At 43.2% G+C, this 25,983-nt stretch overlaps 2 protein-coding genes across 2 annotated transcripts; both read left to right on the top strand.

Annotated features, from left to right (window-relative positions):
* The first annotated feature begins 7,981 nt into the window (after positions 1–7,981).
* On the top strand, positions 7,982–14,674 carry LOC100282982 (uncharacterized). Its single transcript, NM_001155886.2, has 4 exons — positions 7,982–8,376; positions 8,453–8,626; positions 9,428–9,628; positions 14,071–14,674. The coding sequence occupies exons 1-3, from the start codon at positions 8,083–8,085 to the stop codon at positions 9,578–9,580; spliced, it is 621 nt and encodes a 206-aa protein (NP_001149358.1). The 5' UTR covers positions 7,982–8,082; the 3' UTR covers positions 9,581–9,628; positions 14,071–14,674.
* A 5,149-nt stretch (positions 14,675–19,823) lies between these two features.
* On the top strand, positions 19,824–21,557 carry LOC103638108 (GDP-mannose 4,6 dehydratase 1). Its single transcript, XM_008661096.3, has one exon. It carries the CDS (start codon positions 19,890–19,892, stop codon positions 21,003–21,005), a length of 1,116 nt encoding a protein of 371 aa, XP_008659318.1. The 5' UTR covers positions 19,824–19,889; the 3' UTR covers positions 21,006–21,557.
* The last annotated feature ends 4,426 nt before the right edge of the window (positions 21,558–25,983 follow it).

Below are 25,983 nucleotides of genomic sequence, written 5' to 3'. Positions count from 1 at the left end.
TTCTCCTATGGGGGGTGTGAGACAGCAAGAGTGAGCTCACATACGTTCATCGCTCAACAAGTTGTGGGGAATAATGTGCATGAACTCGCCAAAGGTGAGAGCTCATGAAGTGTAAGGCTTATCAAAGAAAATGGTTAAAGCTGAGCATTGCTTTTAATGTTGGTCAAACTTTTATTAGCAATTACTAGGTGTAAGTAAATATCAAACCTTAATAAAAGTAATAGAACAAAATTAATAAATAATCCCATGCAATGCATATGACAAATTGAATTTAGTTCCATAAATTAATCATGTGAGGGTCCGAGCCGCTCATGACCGTGAGCACGGCTAGTATACCAGTTTTACACTCTGCAGAGGTTGCACATCTTTACCCACAAGCCATGTTACCCATCTGCCAAGGGGTCATGAATCCCATACACCTCTACCAAGGAAGCGATGCAGGGTAACACTACGAGGCCTTTACAAAGTTCCACTAGCTTCAGAAATCCCGCTACAGTTTATAGGAAGCTCCAATGCAGGGTTCTTGCCTGACCGCCATCGCAGCAAAGTCAACCCAAGGACCTCCCTACACTGACCACTCCCTTACTGCCCTTGCCCCTTTCGGGTAAGGAAGACCTCCACTAGCTTTCCTAGTTAATCAGCCAAGGGCGTCCCATTAAACCCTTGTGGTAGCACTGTTTTCCCGGGTAGTCGCTCCATGTTCCAATTAACATAATGATCTTATCATGAACATAAATAACATAACAAAATAATTGGAACATGGATGTAATGAAATATTAACCCGAAAACCATATAAAGCAATAGCATAACTACCCAATTGATTCAGGGGTAAACAAGGTAAACAAGATAAACAAACTAGGGTGTCCTATTAGGTCCCATCAAAATTAAACCTATGCATTGAATAGTGATAATAAAGAATATTATTAGGTAACAAAAGTGGATCAAGGGCACAACTTGCCTGGCACTTGAGATTCCAGTAACCAGGGTGATTCTTCAGATTCCTCGTGACCTCACTGCTAGTCGTAGCAATACAAACAAACATGGTATAGATAAAATTAAAATCACACCAACATAATAAAAAACTGAATGATAATGATCTACGCGTTGCTACGAGACTAACACAACTTGAACGGATCAAATCGGAGTTAAAACGAAGGAGTTATGACTTTTCCTAAGGTTTTATGTATTCCATACAAGATTAATCAAGAGATTAATTTTAATACAGTTTTCATGTCAAACTAGAGGTACTATGTGATAAACAATAATATTATAGAATTATAGAAATTGGAATGAACTAATTTGGACATCATATGAATTTTCTATGGATTAAACAAATTCTAGCCAATATTTTTACATTAAAAATTATTTTCTAAATTCATTTATCTGATTTCCCAACTCCTAGGACTGGGCGCCAATTAAACAGAGACACAGGGGCCTCCGCGCAAGTTGTGCTAAGACTCAGCTACGGTCAAAACGGGATGGCGGGTTTATTTCTATTAAACCCAGGGGCTTTTATATAAAATGGGCGGCCGAAGGGGTATAGGACGATCCTAGCCGTACGATCGAAATCAGGTGGTCCAGATTAAATCGCGCCCAGGTCAAACCGGTACGCGACCAGGGGCATCGGATCCCGATCCAACGACCCATAAAAGATCATGAACTACGCGATCATCCAGCCATCCGATCAAGGATCTATGGCAACTATCGACTTGGCCGAACCGTTACGATAGATCTAATCCCCGCCGCATCTTGCGAGATCGACGGTCAGGAGGCCCTCCTCCGTGACATCCCTATCGTACTCATGGTAGGTGCGGCGGCGCCATCGGCTCCCATGGCGGAGCCATGGCCGGCGATGACCATCCCGCGCCTCCATGCACCAACCTTCTCTCCCAATGGCGATACACTTACACTATGGGATAGCGAACATCTTTAATAACCCCTTACCGCGATTGATGACGCGAAGCCTCCCAGCCACGGCGGCGTGCGGTTGCCAGGATCCGGTGAGAAATTGCCATGGAATCACGCCCTCCTTCATCGGACTGGTGATCGTAGCGGCTTCAACGCATCCTAACACCTCTCCCTGCTCATCTACTGATGGCCAATCGACAGTGGAGTGAGTTTTCCCTCGACGGCGGCGCATGCACGAAACTCGCCAGCGGCAGACCCCCTGATGCTCGCGGCGATGGTTAGCGAGGAAGAAGATATCTCGGGGATCGAGGAGCGCGCCGCGGGCGTAGTGCTCGACGGCCGTCGGATTTGAGCAGAGAGGGGGCATGCGCTAGAGATGGAACCCAGTGTGGGGAGCTGCAGGAGGAGGGCCGCGTAGCTTTGGCTTTTATGCGCCATGGCCGATGCCCGCGTAGAGGAAATCGAGGTAGGCGCGAGATCCGCGAGTTGCTGTTGCGGTGAATGTGGAGCGGGAGGTTGTAGGAAGCGCAGGTCGCCAGGTCATGTTTGATCCGTGATTCCTGGCGGCCACCACGCATTCGGTTGCAACGAATCGAGTTGGACGACGACTCTGGCAGGGTGGGGTCCATATGGCGGTGACACGAGGGCGCGACTGTGAGTGTGAAGCCGGTGTAGGACCCACACGCCAGGGAGTCACCCGTGGGCGGTATGCGCGCACTGAAGCCGTTTAGGTGGAGTTGGGCCACGGTAGATTCGGCCCAAATAGGTAGAATTGTTTCGTTTTTTTCTTTTGTTAATTTCTATTTCTCATTTATAATTTTCAAAGTTGAATTCAAATCTGTGTTTTAAATGCATATACAAAAATTCTAGCATGATGCATTCCTTATTTCTTTATATATATATTATTTTATTTAGATGAACACTTCAATAATGGAATATACACATGGTATTTATTTGTTTACTTAGAGAACATTACTTTGAATGCACACTTAGAAAAGATAATCCTCATTACTTATCTACTTAGGATAAGTTAATACATAATTTCCCATGAATTATTTTAGTTCATCTATATTTTTAAGGGGCTTATTATTTGTATAGTTTATAAAGGAAATAGTAAGTGGTTTGAAAGTCTCTCTTTTATTTGTTGCTCCACCCTTTTAGTTTTAAGTTTTGGATGTAAATCTTAAATACCAAATTCTTAGTTATCATTATGTGTTTAGTTTAGAGAGATCTATTCTATAAAGGAATTAGGTTGTTATTGGAAGTTATTTCCCAAAATAGAATTTTATGTGCTACAATAACTCTCCCGTTCATACTAAGTCAGACGATTCATTCATCACTATTCTCACCAACAGTGAACTTCACTGTGCTACACCACATACACCCAGCTATAAATACACCCAACTACCCTCTCCCTCTCCACACACACTCAACACCCTCAGCCAAGGCAAACACCCCACCAACTCAGTTACTCTGCTCTGCCGGCTACACGCATAGTGTCGCTTCGCCTCCAGTCCACCCTCCTGGTAAGCACCTCCGCTCCACCACCAGTAATATCACAACACCACATGACACAGATTCTACTCAAGACTCTATCCATCCATATATCACTATTCTGACCACTATACTAAATATTTGTTGGTATACTTGCTTGTTTGTATGTTTGCTTATTCATGTTGCATAGTTATCGGAGCGTTTGTGTCGTCTCGTGGAGGCCAGATCTGCAAGTCTACACCAGGTAGTGGAGCTAGAAGCCAGTTCCGTGAGCTCCCCTTCTCCCTTCGCCGAATAAGCACGACAAGCTCACTGGATCCCTTTGATGCATAAATTACCTATGATTTTTCAACCACAACCCTCGGTCTGTTATTTTATGCATGATATGATTTTGAGACAAGTTATTATGGCCACCCAAGCCGCTTGCCGCAATCAATCCTTGATATATTTGTTACAAATGATTTGATAAAAGGTGTGAGTTTTCAAAAGAAAATGCTTTTCAAAATGTGTATGATGAAGGGTTTTCACCCTTATCACCTTGTGAGTGGGATAATCAGGGACTCCCTGGTTTAGGGGAGGGCCTAAGGTGATGGCTCAGCTGGTTTAGGCGTGAGCAGAAGGATTGTCCCCTCGTATAAGGACCGATTTGTCATCTTTCACTACCTGTACTCATGATAAGTACAACCACTTGAGACTGTGTGGGCAGTCACTCAATCTGAACTCGTACGGTCCAACCCCAGGGTTATGAAGGCTGGGGAGCACCGGGAGGATAAGAAGGGGGAATGTTTTTGTCTGGTTTGGACATGGCGGTGGCCTGACTCCTTCCGGTATAACCGTTAAGGTTAGGACGTGCGAGGAAAGTAAGAGATTCTGATTTGGATCTCATTGGCCATGGGATCGCAGAGCCGGACTAGTGGGTAAAGTGTACCCCTGTACGCAGAGTTCAAACCTATTCGAATAGTCTGTGTCCACAGGAATGGATGAGTCTAGTGTGGTATGGCAATTGGTGGTTTGTTTTTAAAAAAAGAGGTGTGTTTGAGAAAAGTGGTTTTTAAAAGGTCCGGCGGTTGAGCCGTGAGCTATGGTGGACGGGAAGTCCAGTAGCTGTTTTTGAAAATGAAAACCAGTGGGAAACTACCGAGATACCTGGATGGTTTAGTCCAGGGGATTTTGTTCTAATATTGAAAAACTTCCTGCTCCTTTGGGAGAGGATGCGCTTTGAAAAATACAAAATGTTTTACAAAACAACCCTGCATAAAGTATTGTTGTTTCTGCAAAATATCCTGAGCTCCACATATTCCATGCATTATATCTGATTTCCCCATTCCGCGGGTGAAGGTGGGCTGCTGAGTACGTTTGTACTCACCCTTGCTTATTTGTTGTTTTTTCAGAAAAAGGAGATCGGGTAAGAGTTGCGACTGTTCCCATCCTTGCCTGTGGCTGTTGGACCGCTGATTTGCTTCGCTGCGTATATCGGGCTGCTTCATCCCCACTCTGATGATATGTCCCAAGTTGTGGACCAACTCTTAAAGTTGATCGCCACCTTTATAGGTTTGTCTCGTTTAAGCAGATCTAGAACTATCTGATGTATAAATGTGTTTACTAGCCTCCTGTGACTAGTAATTGTATCACATTTGAGTCCCAGAGGATCGGGACGCTTCAGTATCTTCATGCATAAATATGCTGGATGAAGTATTGCTTCGAAAGCATTAAGTGTTCCACGACCAATGATTGCATTGTAGGGGTACTCTATGTCAACAATGTCAAAGACAATCTGTTCAGTCCTTGTGTTATGAACAAAGCCGAAGGTCACCGGCATTGTGATTTTGTCGAGTGCTACAATCTGCCTTCCTCCGAAGCCACATAGAGGATGTGTAGCATCATGAATCTTATCTTCTGGCTCTTGCATCTGTCTGAAGGCCTTAGCAAATATAATATCCGCTGCACTGCCTGTATCAACCAGAACATTGTGGACCAGAAATCTCTTAATGACAAAAGATATGACCATAGCATCATTATCAGGGTAATCTTTGAGCTGAAGGTCCTCCTGGGAGAAGGTGATTGGAATATGGGACCATTTTGACTTGATGAAGGGTCCCTACACCCCAACATGCTGCACCCTTCTCTGTGCTTTCTTCTTTTGCTTCTTGTTAGCCGGCTCTAAACCTAAGCCGCCTGTTATCGGAAGCACCGACTTCATAGCCGAAGATGCTTCAGCTTGGTTGCTGAACGAAGCCATCAACTCAAGAGTGGAAGTGAGTTCACCGGAGGTGGGCGCCAATGTTGGGGACTTGTTCTCAAATGCTATGAATTAAGAACAAGGTAACATAGAATGTTAAAGGTTAAGGCCCTTCGTCCTTCGAAGCATTATTCCCCTTAGGATATAATGATCTTCAGACGAAGGTCATGAAGGTCATATCTTCATGATCGCAGTGTACATTAATGAAAGAAGAAGCATGTAAAACATAGGAAACAACATGAATGATTATATAACATTATTAATTCATTTTCTATTATATTATCATGAATAAACAGAAGTTATACAGAATTATATTTATACCTTAGGCTTGACAGAAGAAGATAGTACAAGCGTAATGCACGAGTGAGTACAAATCAGCGTGAACAGTACCGGGGTAATGTTCATCTATTTATAGGCACAGGGCAACCTGTGTGAAATTACATTTATATCATTTACAATTGATTACATTCATGACACGAACTATCGTGGATCAATATGTCTTTTCATCTTTAAGTCGGTGCAACCCTTCGTCTTAGGCATGACGTTATGCTGAAGTTCCCTATAAGGTAGCTCCAGCATCATTTCCATGCTGATCTTCTGAAGGTGTTTCTTCTTACAGGACCTTCGGCTACGAAGCAGACCCCCAACAGTCCGCGTGGTGATCCCCATGGCTTTCAGACACTAGATCTCAACTCACAGGTGCAAGAGTTCCCAGATCTGTCGATGTATACATGTATCATCGAAGGCAGTGGCGCTCGAGTCACTAGGGGAGGGTGAAGGTTGCCTAGAGGGGGTGAATAGGCGAAACCTAAAATTTATAAACTTAAACACATACGAAGGTCGGGGGTTAGCGTTAGAATTAAATTCAAGTGCAGAAGATTGTTTCTCTTGCTAAGAGTTGCTCAATAGATGTGTATGTCGTTTGGGAGCAAATTGAAATCTATGCTAGCAAGGAAACGTTAGAGAGAGGAAATAGGGAAAACAAATCAAATGGAAATCAATACAAGTGAACGCGGTGATTTGTTTTACTGAGGTTCGGTTCCAAAGAACCTAGTCCCCATTGAGGAGGCCACAAAGATCGAGTCTATTTCAACCCTTTCCCTCTCCCAAACGGTCACTTAGACCGGATGAGCCTTTTTTCCTTAATCACACGAGTCACTAAGACCCCGCAAGGACCACCACACACTTAGGTGTCTCTTGCTAGCTTTACAAAGCACTTAGGAATTATAAAGAGAAAGGAAGAAGGCAATCCAAGCAACAAGAGCGCAAATGAATACAAATGATCATCTCTCAAGTCTCTAAGCACTATAGTTGATTTTGAAAACTTGGAGTGGATTGAATGCTTTGAATGTGTGTTTGAGTGGTTGGATTTGCTCTTGTATTGAATGGGAAGTTCAGAATACTTGGATGCCTTTGAATGAGGTAGTTGGGAGGGTATTTATAGCCCCTAACCATTTCCTAACCGTTGGCTGTTTTTATTGGTGATGGGCACACCGGACAGTCCGGTGACGCACCGGACAGTCACTGTTCAAATAAATACTTGATAACTACTTGGCGGTGTTATTAAATCAAATAAATATCTAAAATATTCTAAAAACTAAAAAAGTTATATATATCATGATATGATAAATTGAAATAAAACATTTAGGCTCACGAAAATATATTTAAAAGCTTCTAAACATTAGATTTACGATGAGAAAATACTTAGCAAATTCTGTATTTTTTGAAAGCATCCCAAGATATGTCTAAATGTGTTTTTAGAACTTTTTACTGTAAAAACCAGAATTAATATATATTGCATTCATAAATGCCTGTTTTTTTTGGCATGTAAAATTTTGAAAAACGTGTTTATACATGGATTTGAATGCTTTAAAAAATAGATGCCTTTTGGACATTTTCTCAATTTTGTAGAGCTAGGTCTATTTTTAGATTATATAGATATTTTCACAAGTGTAATATATTATTTTTGATTTTTTAATTTCTCAATCTATTTCCATTATCTATTTTTTAAAAGTATTTTAGGTTGAGATATTTGAGGAAGGTAAAATGTGCCGGTAATGTAAAGTCGTGTGATCATTATTTCCCTTTTCATTTCTGGTCCATGTGCGATGTTTCATGTTTGATCCCCCCTTATTATTGTCAAGTTTTTTAGGGCTTAATTTGTGAAAGTAATTTTGTAAAAAGAATGAGAATTTCATCAAATGCATAACTTTGGCCTTTGGGAACCAGAAAGTAGGAGTTGGTAAACTTTTGTAGAAAAGCATAGATAATTTCGGTGTTTATTTAACTTTTTTTAAAATAAATGGAGCAATAAAAATACAAAAGATATTGCTCAATTGGACCTGGCAACACTATCCCCTTTCGCCGGCGCCGCTCCCGCTCCGTCCCACCCGCGCTCTCCAGTCTCCACGGATCGATCGAAGCTTCCGTCTTCCGGCGCGATGTTCCCGTGCCGCCCCTTGGCTCCGCCGCACCTGCCGCGTGCCCCTTCCCTCGCGCGGCTTCCACTGTCGTCGCTGCGGCCGCCGTCGTCGTCGCTGCGCGTGGTGCGGTGCATGGCGAAGGAGCGGCGGGTACGGATGGTGGCGAAGCAGATCCAGCGGGAGCTCGCCGACATGCTCACCCGCGACCCCGTGCTGCAGCGCGCCGTGCTCCCCGAAGCCGCGCTCGGCGCTGACCGCTACCTGTCGTCGCTCACCACCATCGCCGACGTCGAGCTCTCCAACGACCTCCAGGTCAGGCCACACACCGCTCACGCGTCCAAATGGAGTTCGGCTTTGCGCAGGTGGTGCTGAATTCTAGTGTGCGCAGGTGTGCAAAGTGTACGTGTCCGTGTTTGGGGACGAGAGGGGGAAGAAGGTGGCCATCGAGGGGCTCAAGGCCAAGACCAAGTACGTCAGGAGCCAGATAGGCAGGAGGATGAAGCTTCGCCTCACGCCGGAGATAAGGTTCATCGAGGATGAGTCTATGGAGCGTGGAAGCAGGGTAAGATACAAGTTTATCTGTTTCTATGGGATTCGAATTCACTTATGTTTGCATGCTGTGAACTCGGTCATTCATTTATTTTATTGCCTTCTATACATGGTTGTTTGCTTAGGATTAAAGCCACCTGTTTGGACTGTTGCAGGTGCAATCTATAGAGACTAAAACACTGTAGAAGCAGTAGAAGTCGGTACGGATTAAAGCCATACCTCAGTCCTTGTTCGTTTCATCCCAAAACCATGTGGATTGAGGGGTATTAGGGTGGGTTGAGGTGGATTTTGACCAGTAGTGGATTTATTCCCCCTCAATCCACATGGATTTGAAATAAAACGAACATAGCATTATTCTGAGCACATGGTACCTATTCCCAATACTGGTAATAGCTGTTTACAGTGAACTCGATACATGCCCTTGATTTAGTATTGTAGTATTCTTCATTTCTACGAATTACAACATATGCTAACGGTAATCCACCCAAACCACCAAAACACACACGTATGCACGGAATAAATGCCTATCCTTTATTCATCATCGAATTTGTTGGCCCCCCCTGCAAATTGTGTGACAGGTATAGTGTTTTGCATCCTTTTCTAACTTCATAGTGCAAAGAGTAAGTGAACTTGTGTAGTGCAACTTTGGTGAAAATTAGAATAATCTTTGTGCTTTATGGGAGTAAGAACCATAAGGCCTGTCGGAGGCAATTGTATCTCAACATAATTGGATGGGCTCCAGGAGGTGTACCCAAATGGTTTTTAAGTATTTCTATGTTAGCAAAACACTGACTGAATATTTCTATCTTAATAGATCCTTGCTATACTTGACAAACTAAAGGAGGAAAGGGAGCAACAAGAAGGAAAAGATGGAGAGGAAGATGATGATTCATATATATCAGAAGAAGATGATGGTGACTGGGATGCAGATGAGCCAGATGAGGAGGACATCATTTACGTAAAATAGCCCATTGTCTTCTAGGAACTTGGCCATCATTCATCCAGAACACAGCAGGTGTGCTTCTACTGATTGAAATTACATCTTGCAAATAACTATGAGGCCTTGACCAAGCACTATTATTAGCATATACATTGTTGTGATGTTTTACGCTTTCAAGTTCCTAGTGTCAGGACCTGTCAGGGCCCAAGGGTGCTGCGGCAAGGAGCGCATGTCAAATGATAAGAAGATTAGTTGCTAGGAGATTAGTTGAGATTATCTAGGAAGGTTACCAGTTAGTAGTTTGTTGAGAGTTTTAAGGAGATAAGGATCTCTAGCTAGATAGGAGTGGCCAACCGACCTGTTTATGTAATCAATGGATGAGAAATAAAGTAGGCAAAAATTAGAAGGGATAAACCCTCCTCTGGCCTATTTAGAGATAAGGATCTCTAACATCTGGTATTTTATGGTTGCTAGATCGATGAGTGATTTGAGCCGCTGGTGGAGGCGACGCGGTACTGTTCACGCGTGAACAATACCCGTCAATGAACATTGAACAATAGATGCCTAGAGGGGATTGGAGAGGGGGGATTGATGGGCAGAAACGTCGGCCAGGGACCTCTGCCCACGACCGAGCAAGAGGAGGGTTTCTCCCTTCTAATTCTTGCCTGTTTTATTTCTCATCCATTGATTACATAAATAGTCCGGCTGGCCGACCCTATCTAGCTAGAGATCCTTATCTCCTTAAAACTCTTCTAAAACTCTCAACAAACTACTAACTGATAACCTTCCTAGATAATATCAACTAATCTTTTAGATAATCTCAACTAATCTTCTTATCCTTTGTCCTGCGCTCCTTGCTGCTGCTGTGATATCCTGACCCCAGTGGATGGTGATATCCTGGCCCAATGCTTAATAGGATTAATAGAATACTTATATCAACAAGGTGCATCTTCTTTTTCGGAAGGCTACCTCGAAAGAACCTTTGGGTTAAGTGTGCTTGGCCTAGAGCAATGTTGGGATGGGTGACCGACCAATAAATTTTCTCGGGTGCACATGAGTGAGAACAAAGTGCGCACAAAAGACTCGTGTTGGACTGTGGGGACGATATATGATCTTAGAGAGCTACCAGGAGTAAGTACCGTCGGTCTGGGAGTGGACGGGGTGTTACAGTTGCTCCTTGCCGTATCCCCCTGGGCCCTGACAGGTCCTGACACCTGGACTTGAATCCTGATGCTTGAAGCTTGTGTGAGCACCTCCCTAAAGGATTTGGTACTCCCCTCCAAGGCAAAGCCAAGGGAACATGTCCCTGGTCCTCCCATGGTCAAGTTTTTTGTTATTTTGTCTTTGTAGATTATCTGTCATCGAGTCCAAGCTCTTCTATGCATAATAAACTACTGTGCATATCATGTGGCAAAATTAAATTAAGAACAACTTTTGCCAATGATTTTTTAATAAGTGAAAGGCTTTAAGGCTGTGTTGTCAGGGAGTTTCCTTGCACTTACCTTGGCCTCCCCCTCTACATTCGTAAGCCAACCAAAGAGGTACTTCCTTTGATCGACAAGGTTGCCAATCATCTTCCAAGTTGGAAAGCTTCGTTGATGAATAGAGCTGGGAGATTGGTTATGGTTCATGCCATGTTGACAGCAACCCCTATCCATATGATGATTGCCTTGGAACTCCCTAAATGGGTTATCAAGGCCATTAAAAAACGACGTTGATGCTTCCTTGGAGTGGTCAGGAGAGAGTGAATGGGGGAAATTGGTTTGGTTTCCTAGGAAAAAGTCAAGAGGCCATTGGAGTATGGGGGTTTAGGCAACCACAACCTGGAATCACTTGAGTGTGCGCCACACATACGTTGGCTCTAGGCTCAAAAGATAGACCCCACAAGACCGTGTTTGGGCTCCCTATTCAGGTTTCTCATAATGCTCGAGCTTTGTTTGATGCGGCTGTGGTTTCCATAGTTGGCGATGGGGGCTCAATTCTTTTCTGGTCAGATATGTGGCTGAATGGTAAGGGGATCCAAAAGTTAGCACCAAACCTTCATAAATTAATTCTTTCCAAACTAGAATGGTTGCCCAAGCTTTGTTTGACAAGACATGGGTGCATGATATCAGGGGAAGCCTATCTGTTCAGGTGTTGGTTGAATATATCCTAATCTAGGATTAGGTGGACAATGTGGAATTGCTGCAAAATGTCCCTGATATTCTCAGGTGGTAGCTAATGCAATCTGGCACTTATGCCCTTCCATTTCTTCATATGGATGGCAATCAACAACATATGCTAGACCACGGACCGACTTGCCAAGCGAGGTTTACCACACTCGGATGTTTGTACTCTCTGTGACCAAGATGAGGAATCTATTTTGCACATTCTAATCTCTTGTGTCTTCACTTAGCAGATTTGGCATATAATCCTGCAACACTTAGGCTTGGCAGCTCTTGCACCTTTAGTTACAAGCTATGATGCACGGATACTTCACAAAATTCACGTACCCGTGTCAGATAATGTATCATATACCGATACTTCGTGGATACTCCCGGATACGTATCACCGTATTAGGGTAACATAGGTTACAAGCTCCAGGTTCAATGCATGATGGAAGGTGGCTATCAGTAATGTATAGAAGGAGCTGCAGTCTCATATCCTCTTAGCCTGGGAGGTGTGAAAACATAGGAACACTGGTGTTGATAAGGGAACACAACCTAACACTCAGGTTCTTCTTGAGTCTGTGATAGATGAGTGTTTTTTGTGGTGTAAGGCTGGTGCTACTAAGCTTCATCTCCTGCTCTCTAGGTTCTTTCTTTACTGTTCCAAGTTTGGAGTGAGTGAGGGGTGTGTTCAGGTTAAAACCTTGTTGGTTCCTGAATCGTTGTTTCTTTCTATATTCTTAATGAAATGACACACAACTCTCCTATGTCGTTCGAGAAAAAAAATGAGCTCTGACTTGGCAAAAGGGCCTCTAGCGTAATGGTTAAGGCTTCCGAGTAGCACCTCCAGGTCCTAGGTTCGATCTCCCTCGGGGGTGAATTTCTGGTTTGGTTAAAAAAATCCCCTCGATGTGCCCCGCCCGCTCCCGAGTTACGTCATGCGCGTCACCCTCTGGCTGGGCCGTTGTAGAGTAGGCAGTGATGGTCCGCTAATGATGGGGGGGGGCACGCTTCAGGGATTTTCTTGGCCGGGACCATGTTTCGACTTTTTCTTAATATAATACTGGGAGGGTGGTCTTTCCCTCCCCGGTCGAGTTTTTTTTCTGACTTGGCAAAGGCAAACCATTATGATTTTAAAGAAAAAAATATATCAACAAACGACTCAAGAGTCAGAGGATAAGACATAATGTGATAATACAACAACAACAAAGCCTTTTATCCCAAACAAGTTGGGGTAGGTTAGAGTTAAAAACCCAATAGAACCCATAAGTTATGGTTCCACATGGATAGTTGTTTTCCATGCACTCCTATTCAAGGCTTATCTTTGGTTATATCTGATCCTTTCAAGTCTCCTTTTACTATCTCTTTCCATGTTAACTTCGGGCTTCATCTTTCTCTCTTATTATTATCACGCTTTAGGATCCTACTACGCATTGGTGCCTCTGGAGGTCTCCGTTGGACATGTCTAAACCATCTCATCCGGTGTTGGATAAACTTTTGTTCGATTGGTGCTGCCCCTAGCCTATCACATATACCATCATTCCGGACTTGATCCCTTCTTGTATGGCCACAAATCCAACGCAACATTCACATTTATGCAACACTTATCTGTTGAACATGTGGTCCTTTTGTAGGCCAACGTTCTGTACCATACAACATAGCAGGTCTAAATGTCGTTCTATAAAACTTACCTTTCAACTTATGTGGTACCCTCTTGTCATATAGAATGCCATATGCTTGACGCTACTTTATCTACCCTGCTTTGCTTCTATGGCTAACATCTTCATCGGTATCCCCGTCTTCCTCTCATGAACCCTAGCCATCCTTTTCTCCTTTCGTACTCAAGCGTTGGTAAAGATACTCATACATCCTACCCTTTGCCACATTTACAACTCGCTCTTTGCTACCTTATACTTCTCTATGTTGTCCACACTCCTGTCATGGTATAGATGTCTGTAGAATTCTTTCTTCTCTCTAATAGCTATTTGGACTTCCTCATTCTACCACCAAGTATCTATATGTTGATCTTTTTTTGTTGTTATTTGAAATTGTGCTGAGCACATTTAGTTTAGTTGCTCACCCAACAGAATGTCCACTGTCTAGTGCGCCACTAGATAAGAAAATGTGCAAGAGAAAGTGATACAACTTTTATTTTCAACTAAATAATTTGTATGCTTGGATAATTGTTCAGCTCCACACAGGTTATTTGTTTGACTTAGCGGGAGGTTTACCAGTAATAGTGGTGGTACGCTGTTCTTTGTAGTAGGCATGATATAGAGTTATGCATCCTCAGGATATCATTTTGTTCTCTTAAAATTTTAACTAGTGTAGTACGAGTAATGTTCTAATTGGTATAACTAAAATGTGCAGTTCTCTTCAGAGTTTAATTCTGTGAAGTTCACTGCTCGCCTGCTTGTCGAAGCACTCCAAAGTATATCAGCACTTGAAGAGGTCTACACTCTACAGAGACATCTCTTTTGCCAATTGAAGCAGGACATATCACACCCTTGCTGCCATTTAGAAGCTGGTCATGTCCTTTTTTATGGCTTTTCAATGCGGGGGATATTTCAAAGAGGAATTTGGAAGTCTTTTTTTTTCCTGTCCACTGAATTATGATATCTGACCATTGACGCAAGACAGTTTGGGCTGATGCTCATTCCTCTGTTATGTTAACTAGCACTTGTTTAATTTGTACTTGCCTAGTTATCTTGCTGTATTTCAGTCTCCATTTCTTCTATGGTTTTGGTACAGTATTTCCTCTTTCTATAAGCCATTATGTAATAGAGTAGCATCAGTATGATTTTAATGATAATTTATCACTCTCTCATCTGATCTAACAAAAACGATCTGGACAAAGTTACATAAGGCAAATCAGTCCTTGAGTTCCTAAGGCAAATTGTGTGCCCTAATTGATTTGATCTGCTGTGGTTGTGCTGCTATGGTTATTCAGGTGACCATCAGGAGAAGCATGGCTTGCCATTTTTCAGCTCTTAATTTTATTCACTCCGACAATTCTTTTAGGTTTCAACTTTTCCCAGGGAACATTTCAATGAGCTAGGAGAGAATTGTGAAAGCTTATGAGCACTTTTGTGATCCAGACTGCTGCATGCTCCTACTTGTTTTTGACAGATGTTACGAACACTGGACAAACTATTTGCTATCGTGTGATTTTGCAATGGTTGTTTAAGGGCTCATCTGTCTTGAGCAATCAGTACACATCTAAAGAGGATGAGGTTCTCGTTACAAGCACAGGTAACACAACTGACCTGGTAATCCTTTTAACATATTAGCTTATTGAATCTAATTTCCTTTCCCCGATGAGACATTTCTTGAATATACTGCATTCCTTCACGTTGTTGAAGAGTGTTAGTTAGATATCTGCTGTCTTTTTCTTCACACTATTGCTGTTATCTTTTCTTGCTGTCATGCTATATATTTGTTGCTTTGGCGATTTACTGAAATCCAAAATAAACACATTTTCTAATAAACCCAGGTTTAAACCCTTGTAATGGCCATATCTTTTTTAGACTTTAGGCATACCAGGTGTTTACCTGAAGCTATAACTTATGCACATGATAAATTGTATGAACTAGGCCTACTCATCTAAACATTTTGTTTTAGGCAGGAGAAAAGCATGGTTTTTAAGGCGTCATCTAGGCGACGCCTAGGCGTCCAGGCGCTCAAAAACTCTGGGCGTCCACCATCGCCATACAGAATGAGACAGGGAGGATGGAGAGGGAAGCAGCGGCGGCGCTAGACGGAGCTTGAAGGAGAGGGCGACGGTGTTACGTTCCGGCGACAACTTTGGAGGGAGCTTGAAGGGTAGGGTAGCAGCGCTAGAGGGAGATTGAAGGGGTGGGCAGAGGGCGGCGGCGTGAGGGATCAGGTCAGCAGCGTAGGGAATTTTTTAGATGAGATGGGAGGGATGGGCATATGGGCTGGGATGGTGGGCTACCTAAGTGGGCTGGTAGGCCTTTTATAATAAGGCGTCACCTTGCCTCTCCTTGCCGTCGCCTAGGCGTCCGGAAGGTGGTGGAACGCAGCACCTCGCTTTAACGCTTTAATAACTATGGAGAAAAGTGCCTACAGAAACATCAGTTGAGTTTCAGCTATTGTCATTAGATGGATAAAATGTGGAAGGTACTGAATGGCTCTCCAGTAAGGACTGATTTGGTGACCAGGGAATTGGATGGATCCATGGGCATGGATCCCATATAATTCCCTGGTCACAAAACCAGCCCTAAGTGTGCACCCAACACTGCACTTTGTTGGGAAAAAAGCCCAAAGGGTTTACTCAAGCCAATTCAAGAAGGTAACCACTGGAATACTGGATATCCTACATTTAATGTTTTGATGAGAACAATATCAGCTGAGCTCATTTCTGCAGAGTAAGCATGTAAGCCTGAAGAAATCAATGAAGATGATAAAACTTTAAACTCGTCCAGAATGATGAGCTTGTTACTGTTAACAAAGGGAAGACTCGAGCTCAACTAACCACCCAGGATCAAACTGCTTTGTCTTAACTCAATACTAAGAGCCCTTTTGGCAGCTTGGAACAGTTCCGATGCTCACGTGAAACTCCAGAATCGCTGCCAAACGGGTAGGTAGTACAGAAACGTTTCACTGAACCGATTCATCTTTTTCTGCCTGTACTGGGAGAGCCAGAAATGGACGAGTAGTTTCACCTGATTCCGTTTCTTGGCTCCCCTCTCTACTAGCAACCATAATTTCAGTTAATCATTTTAAGTGCAACGAGCTAATTGCTCTCCCCCCATTAAAAATGTTATGCATTTTTAAGCATGTTTTATTTATATGATTTTTTAATGAAAACATTTTTTTACCAGAATCCAGCCACAGTTGCCTAGTGCCCTAGTCATTTCTGTAGTCTGCAGTGCATGACACATCAGTCATGATGAAAAGGACAAAAAATGAAGTAGTTAAAAGGAAAGGAGGATAAGCCATAAGCATCAAAGGTCAAGCAAGTAGTCTCAAAGGTGCCGCTGTCACCGAGATCTCGAACAGTGCAAGACAAAGCAGGAAAACTGATAAAAGTTGGCATGAGATGAAACGGTTGTCTTAGTATCTTTTAGTAGGAATTGTACTAATGCCTGCATTGCGCTTTCCCACGATAAAGCCATAGGTACTCTTCATCGTCGAAACTGTATTTTTCTTCTTCCAAAACGTAGGTTGCTTAACCTTTTTTTTTTGCATCTTCTTTTTGCAGATGGCACCGACAGTTGGAGCTATCAGCTAGCTCTGCAGTTAAATTAGGTCAGAAAACACCCTGCATTTCTGCATATGATGAGCTTGGGAACTAGTAGTAGTGTAGTACATGATGAATCCACGATGGTTGTCTGAACTGAACTCTGACGACAGGTGGTCCGCCTGCAACTGCAAGTGCCACACCGATAGAGGATATGGTTCTTTTCCGAGACTGCGGCACCGACGTTCTCGCGGATCGAGCCTTCGACATGGGACGTGCCTGGAGAACGACGGCAGTAGGGCACTGCGACTCTGCTAGTCTGCCCTCTGCACTGCCCCCTTTCACTTTTCGTGCAACATACCTTTGCTTGCTTTGAGCCTATGACATGGCACGTGCCAGAGCAACGCATCTGTCCTTGGGTCGCTTGCAGCTGCAGCTCGTCCTGTATGTGTTTCTGCAACCGAGCGTTCCGGAGCTCTTGGATCCTGTGCTCTGCGTCATATACTCGTGGTATATTGTTAAAACTGTCGGCAGATCTGATCGACCCATTTGGATCTGTACAAGTCGCGTTCTCTGCAACCCGTGGACTCGTGCCTCGGTTTGGGGGAATCTATATGGGGTGTGGATTGGAATTCCGTGGCAGATACGAAAAGGGCACCAACTGGCAACTGGGCACCAGGTCAGTGCATGGGGATCATGGAACGGAACGGAAACCAAGTCCGGTCTCCGGTGCTCCCGGCGGCCGGTCAACCGTGCTCGTGCCTGCCTCTCCCCCAGTCCAGCTCGCACATCGCACCCTTGCTTTTGCCATCTCAAGCAAAGCTACGGATCTGACTAAAGGTAGCCTACGCGAGCTGGTTGACACTTCAGCGATGCCCTCATCTCGCAATTCTCATACATAGTTTCATATTATTGACTTTATGATATGTGAGATTGAGGATATGGACCATATGGTTTTGGTTGGTATTAAGGCTCATTGTCAGCCACCCTACGCAAAATACAAGCCTGATTATTAATCATCCCTAGTGGGCCCTTACACTCAACAACTGTGGCAGTGGATACAGAGTTTACATGCCCCCTAATTGGTGATGGGCGCCCATCCAGGAGCTTGTTCTCTCAGCCGCTATGACTGTGACATCTCTAAGGCTCTATTTGTTTCACTTCATTTTGAGGAATTGGAATCTAACTAATGTATTAGATATTTTTTTAATGTAACATTTCATAACTTTCTGAAGTTTATATATAAGCCTATCTAAAAATCATTGGGTGATAGATGAAGATTGATTCTATATATTTACATGCTACTTTTCTAATGTACAACTTATAGCACACTCTTCTACTTAATTCTCTATAACACAAATATAGTGTATAACTATCTCTTTCATATAATTTAGGATAATAAACAAATATATTACATATACAAATATATTAACTTAATTAGTTTTTTTTCTAAATTATAATTATTAAAATAGCATTCAATTCCAACGAAACAAACAAGGCGTAAAAGACAATTGAGGCAAGAGTAGGAGCAGAATGAGGCGATAAGATTATCTCAAGCACCTTACCCATCTCCAGTCTTATATTCAAACTCCACTCTGCAAACAATGTAGTCTACAATGCAAAATAGTGTTTTCGATGATCATATGAGTGAACTGCTACACACAGTCTAAAAGAGGTCGAGCAGTCAGAGCTTCAACAGTTATCCAAGCAACGATATACCACAGATGATAACTCTGATGTGTACTGAAGTAGTGCCACTGCTTCCACCTCCAACACCTCCATCGAGGCAACGAGATCCTCTATAGTTACCTCCCCTGCAGTTGGGCCACTAACATGTGGGCCTGGTCTAGATCAGGCCCACACGTCATTGACCCAACTGCAGGAGAAGTAACTATAGAGGATTTGCTTCCCCATCGAGAACCCATCAAGACCAGTTTGATGAAGCGACCGAGCAACAATTTATGATAGTAGAGCAACTTCGATGAGAGACCGAGCATAGAGAGGAGCAACACCAGTTGGTAGAGGCCTAATAAGGTAGACTAACATGATGCTTACATTGTTTGAGACCATACAGACCCATCAAGACCAGTTTTAGCAATTGTTGCTAGTGGATACATGTTCAAAACTTTACTTACTTCCAGCAAACTAGAGTAGTCGTGTCACCACCATCAGTTCATATGGCTCCTCTGGCTACACTACAGACTCCCATGGCCCTAGTTATACAGTTTGGAGGACTTTAGAGTTAGAGTTTGTATCACTTTACTTTGCTAGTCTATCTAACAACACTTAACTTCTCTACACCTATTTAGGGTATAACTATAGGCTTTGACTAGGTGTCATGGACTATATAGTTACTGCTCTTCCAATATCGCCTGTCATAGTGATTATCGTTGCCACGCCACCTACGTCGACAACATCAACCAATCAGGTCACTAGAGCTCCATTCCAGATGGTTGCTTCACCTATAGCACTACAGCCAATAGCTTTCTATAGCTTGAATGATAATGTTAAGCCACTACCTTCTTTAGGCCTTATTTGGATACTTTCGTATTCACCTCAATTCGCATGTATTGAATTGGATTGAACTGTAACTTAAACTAATTTACACACCATACCTCATTCAAATTGTTTTTACACTAAATGATTATTAAGAAATAAATAAATAAATTGTTCTATTATAATTATGTAACTACATTGTTAAGGTAGGACTCCACTTGAAACACGCAGTAGTAAAATACAACCCATTTCAAAGAAATTATGGGAGGTAAGACTAGCTTCAAAGAAAATTAAAGGCAAATATTTTTGTTTGCATTGCTCGTTTGGCAAATATACACGCACACTTGACTGGTCAGACCCCGCTGCATCGGCTCTGCAGGCGGGACCTACAAATACTCCCTGCCTCCCCCTGCATCTTCCCCACAAATTTGCTTCCCAGACCTGACCCCCCGACACGAGGCAATCCCCCCTTGCTCGCTTCGCTTCCCAAATGGCTCATTCCACCACTGCCACTGCCACTGCCACTGACGGCGAGACCGCCCCGGTGCCGCGGGCCCTCGCGCCGGCGCGGAAAGTGGCGCTGATCACGGGCATCACGGGGCAGGACGGGAGCTACCTCACGGAGCTGCTCCTGTCGAAGGGGTACGAGGTGCACGGCCTCATGCGCCGCTCCTCCAACTTCAACACGCAGCGGCTGGACCACATCTACCACGACCCACACGCGGTGCCGTCGTCCCCGCGGCCCCCGCTGCGGCTCCACTACGCCGACCTGTCCGACTCCTCCTCCCTCCGCCGCGCGCTCGACGCCATCTCCCCCGACGAGGTCTACAACCTCGCGGCGCAGTCGCACGTCGCCGTCTCCTTCGAGGTCCCCGACTACACCGCCGACGTCACTGCCACGGGGGCGCTCCGCCTCCTGGAGGCCGTCCGCCTGTCGCGCAGGCCCATTCGCTACTACCAGGCTGGTTCCTCGGAGATGTTCGGCTCCACGCCGCCGCCGCAGGGCGAGGACACGCCCTTCCACCCGCGCTCCCCCTACGCCGCTGCCAAGGTCGCCGCGCACTGGTACACCGTCAACTACCGCGAGGCCTACGGCGTCTTCGCCTGCAACGGCGTGCTCTTCAACCACGAGTCCCCGCGCCGCGGCGAGAACTTCGTGACGCGCAAGATCACGCGCGCCGTCGGCCGCATCAAGCTCGGCCTGCAGACCAAGGTCTTCCTGGGCAACCTCTCGGCGGCCAGGGACTGGGGGTTCGCGGGGGACTACGTGGAGGCAATGTGGCTCATGCTGCAGCAGGATCAGCCGGCCGACTACGTCGTCGCCACCGAGGAGTCCCACACAGTCGAGGAGTTCTTGCAGGCTGCCTTCGGCTACGCCGGCCTCAACTGGAAGGATCATGTGGTCATTGACAAGAAGTACTTCCGCCCCGCAGAGGTCGACAGCCTCCAGGGAGACTCCACCAAGGCGAGGAAGTTGCTCAAATGGAAGCCCAAGGTTGGGTTCCAGCAGCTCGTTGAGATGATGGTTGATCGCGACGTTGAGCTCGCCAAGAAGGAGAAGGTCCTGGTCGATGCTGGGTACCGTGACCCCAAGCAGCAGCCATAGAAGCAGCACGGCTGCTTCTTGCTCTGCTGCGTTCCGGATTCAGACTGTTGCTCATACACGGTGATTCTCAGAGTAAAGGTTGACCCAAGTTACTATCGATACTTCTCCAGGTAAGAAATAAGGATGGTTGCAGTATGACCCTCACAGTATCTTCATTACTTTTTTTTTCCTGACTATGTTACACGTCTTAAGGGGTGTTTGGTTTCTAGGGACTAAACTTTAGTCCCTCCACTTAATTCCATTTTAGTCCCTAAATTACTAAATATAGAAACTAAAACTCTATTTTAGTTTCCCTATTTAACAATTTATGAACTAAAATGGAATTAAGTGGAGGGACTAAAGTTTAGTCCCTATAAACCAAACACCCCCTTAAACAAAACGATGAATAATCCATGCCAGTTTGGTATTTGGAAGAGGATGAAACGCCTGTCTGATTGTAGCTGTTGATGTTAAGACATACTGATAGCATCAGTTTGTATTGTTCTACTTCAGCTACTGTCACACATGTACTGTTTGATCGGAAATATATGTTTTTTTAGGAAGGTTAATTTCCGCTGTTCCGAGTTCAGCACCTACTCTTCTGAAAGTTTAAGGTTACTCTTCAGTCTTCATGTCAAATGATATCATATCTGATCCAAAACCAATAGAAAATCAATACCACGGTCCACGGCCCCACGCCGAATATAACCTTTTTTTTCTTCTTCTCCAATATAAAGCCAAGAGAGTTAAAATATGCTCAGTCTTATAGCATAAAATGGGTCACATTTTTCTTCTCCAATATACGTCCTCACATTTGTTTCTTCTATTTGTTACCTTCTTGGTTAAGCTGTTCTGGATCTGGCTTGGAGAGTTTTTCCCCTTGACTTCATCTATCAACATTTTTCATTTTTTTTCAGTTCGTGTGCCACATTGTTCAGTGCACTATGTAAACGGAGGCTTGATTATTTGTAATATCCTGTTGTGTTCAGTGCACTTTGTTCAGTGTTATAGTTTCAGTCACTTAGCAACTGGATTATTCTGAGTTTATTTGTAATATCCTGTTGTGTTGTAAACCGAACCTCTTTGTTCAGTGCACTATGTAAACGGAGGCTTGATTATTTGTCACATCCATATATGTTATACATTTTTTAATATATAAAATAACGTGCTTTTCTTCTTGAATTGGACGATGTCACGTTCGTTGTATATATACTTGATTGTACTTGAGCCTGGGAGCATCTGTCAATAAGCAGAAGACCGGCTGGACTGCTTCTACGTCGTCGTCAGGATCACGTGCCGAACAAGAAGAAGCAGCAGCCAATGATTCAAAAACCGCTAGAAAATCGCAAAAAACTGATCCGGTTTCCTGTCGTTTCTTAAAAATTCGTACAAAATTTAAAATTTTGAAAACATTTATTAAAAAAAAAGTATAATAACCAACTACATATTTTCCTAGTACATCCCATATTCAGTTTTTTTTTTTAAAAAATCAGCAGTTTTCTGTAAGAAAAACAATAAACAGGGATTTTTCGCCGAGAAACCAATTTTATTCAAATTTGAAAATACAAATTAATTAATATAACAGACTTTAGATACACTCCTCTATATCGATCAGTGTCTTAGATGTGTTTTATATTTAGAGAACTGTGTTATAATATCTACATTATACATGCCGTTATAGTGCACATCAAAGAACAACGAGAAAGCTTTGCATGGATTTTGTGCCAGTAGGAAATATGCAGGTAAGAATAATGTTCCGCATAAGATTCGATTTGCATGTGTCTTGGGGCGCCGTGATTATCTCATTTAGGCTATATTTGGATACTCTAATATTTATTTCAATATACATTGGTTTAGGTGGATTGGAGTGTAAATTAGTTTAATTTACACCCCAATTCCCATCAACCCATGTGTATTGGAGTGAATACTAGAGCACCCAAACAAACTCTTAGGTGTTGTTTGGTTTATATATTTGTAATGTGATGTGTATCTGATAATGGTAAATCATGTTTGTTTATGTCCAACGTAATTAGATACCACACTAGGAAGTGATATCGGCTTATTCAAACTTATTATCGCTAGTATTGGTATTCGAGTGTGAATCATTACCATTGTCATTTACATTACATTTCGTGAACCAAACGACACCTTAGATTGTGAGATATACTCTCATTTATTGGAGTGAATTGCTGATACAACAGATGCAGAAGCCTTAGCCTCAGGTCCAAGCTTTACAAAACCGGTGGTAACCGGCAGTAAACCGCACTGTTTACCGAAATTGCCGGTGAGCGCTACCGGTTTACCACCTGTATGTTTTTGAAATTCACTCGAAATTTAAAAGTTTTGAATTTTTTTTATAAAAAATAAAAATATATATATGATAAAAAAACTACATGTTCTAGTGAGTAATTTGGTATACAAGATATCTAAATTTCATTCAGTTTAGCATATTAAAAAAAACAGAAGATAGTATGGACCCGTTAGTTAACCTGTTAATAAAATATCTAAAATAAACAATACTTCTCCTCCCCTCACTTTCCCCACTCCGCCTCACCCTCTCCATTCACCTCTCACTCCAAAATCGTCATCGCCTAGGCACAAACCGTCGTTGTCGTCGCATTTACCGGCTCCTAGGCACGATTTACCAGCCTGGAGGCGACGGATCTCGCCCGCGCGCTCAGTTCACCAGCCTCGCCTACGTGCGGCCGCCTCTTCCTCGTGCCCTTGGTTAACCATGCCAACTGCCGGTAAATTGCTTCGTTGAGCCGATAAACCAGCTTCTCCAGCTGATTAACCACTCCAAACCGATGCCCTGCTAAGAGCCAGGCGCCAAACCGATGGTAAACTGTCTCGAACCGGTGATTAACCGCGACTGGCATAAGGTAAATTGTGTTTTTGACCTGATAAACCGGATTTAGTACCATATTTAGTTCTACACTACATATTTATTGTTCAGAATTAGTTTGGTGTTGTTTAGGGTTTCAAAGTTAGTCTCAATAATATGTTTTAGATTTAGTGTTTCAGATTTGTGTATGTTAGATGCTATATGTGAAGATGATTTACTGATAGATACTAGTTGGTTGAACAATATGAAAACCGACGAAAGCCGAAAACTTTCACGTTGGGATAAAAAAACCATTTTTTGAACTTGTGGTTTCTTCAAAACCCACTTGTTTTGGAGAGGTTTAACCGTTTTCGACTTTTCGGTAAGTTTTAGTCTTAGAAACGGTTAAGCTTGACAGCAGCAACGGAGCGGCCGTCCCTGGCCATCCTTTCAAGTTGCGTGCCAGCAGCACTCCAAGAAGTAAACTTGGATGCATAATTCTATCACTAGCTAGTTGTATGTGCTTTACTTCGATTGTTATATATCATATAAATATGTATTAAGATATTTATTTAAATATAATTATTGTTTAATTCTAAATAATAAGATATATGTGGTTTGATGGTTAAACCTAAATTTTTGGAGCTGTGGCGTTTATTTGAGTGCTCGCTTTGCACTGTATTTTACACGGTGTGGTAGCTGCGTGGACGCAGTGCTGGGCGTGGGGCCCACAGGGCACGAGCCGAGGTAAGGCGCGTGGGTCGAGCCAATAGTGTCAGCATGAAGGGTGAAGTCATGGTAGCAACAGATGTCCACATTAGGTTCTTACTAGAGTAGTATAGATTATCGAATGCCACACATGTTTACATGGGTGAAACCTTCTTCAAGTGAAAGCCTTGCGCTTGTCTACAAATCTGCCCTATTGGGGACCCTACTTTGATGTGGACTTCAATCTATCTCTTTAGTCTCCCCCCCTCCGTCTTGTAGGTGTAAACACTAGGGTTTAGTATGGGTTTAGAGGGAGAGGGAGGTCTTGAGTAGGGATTTACCAATGGTGGAGGCGGGCTGTGGGCGGGGCAAGTTCTCTCACACCTATTATCACACACACTCCCTCCTCCACATCCAAACACTCTTTCTTTCCTTTATGCAACTCATCCCGAGATGACTCGTGAAGTTAATTTAGGGTGATAGTGGAGGTTCTTGTAGTGGGAGACGTCGGAGGCGAAGGAGTACGTCTGGTGGCACAAAATGGAGAAGTTGGGACATCCCATAAAGATCCTAAAGCGTTGTTAGTTTGTCCAGGATTCCACATAGGTATAAAGCTTTTATAAATTACACAAGTAATTAATCCGGCTAGAAATCGTTTCAGCTGAGGTTCTGTTCGTTTGCACAGAAATACACTAGGAATTATTCTAGCTAATCAAAACTTATATAAATTAGAGAAACAATTCGGATAGGAATTGTTCCAGGGCTCCATTCCGTAATAACCGAACGGCCCCTAAGAGAATGGAACGAGACCTAAGAGCATTTCCAATAGTTATGTAAATTTAACACCCTAAATTATAGATTTAAGAAGTTGCTAAAACATTTTAAGGAGTAAAAAAATGTATGTGTTCTAAGAGTTCCATATTTATTGATTGCTAATTTTTAAAGTTATCTACGAACAAAAAATAAGCGAGCATGCTTCCTATTTTTAATTGAGTTGACGGTGGAAATCAATATCACAACTTTCCCTGATGTCTTGAGAGGTCGAAGTTATCGATGGAAGACCAGACAGTCACACCATCCACAAGATGTGCTCTGATGACGCCTTGACATAAGAGGTTGTCTAGTAGTAGCGGCATCAATACATCTGGACGCTGGAGATAGATTTGTTGTCAACAAGACAGTGGGACATCGCAAAATAGTGGCAAAAGTATGATTATCACGATGGATTTAGTACTAACGTTGATTTAAGGAGTCCTAACAAGGTTGGTAAATGTAGGGATGAAATTGGGTTTTGTAGGGAGTTTGTAAATTTAGGGAAATGATTTGTTGGAAGAGTTTTTCTCGAAAACTTGTTAAATTCATATTTAGGGACTTGTTTACATAACTATTGGAGATGCTCTAAGTAGACTTGAGTTAGGGTGATGGTGGTGGTCCAGTAGTTCTAATTAAGAGAAAATTTCGGCTTCT

Source organism: Zea mays, chromosome 9 (assembly GCF_902167145.1).
Source record: "Zea mays cultivar B73 chromosome 9, Zm-B73-REFERENCE-NAM-5.0, whole genome shotgun sequence".
Classification (NCBI taxonomy): domain Eukaryota; kingdom Viridiplantae; phylum Streptophyta; class Magnoliopsida; order Poales; family Poaceae; genus Zea; species Zea mays.
Note: the sequence above shows the minus strand (reverse complement) of the source record. Positions and strands in the feature narration are given on the sequence as shown.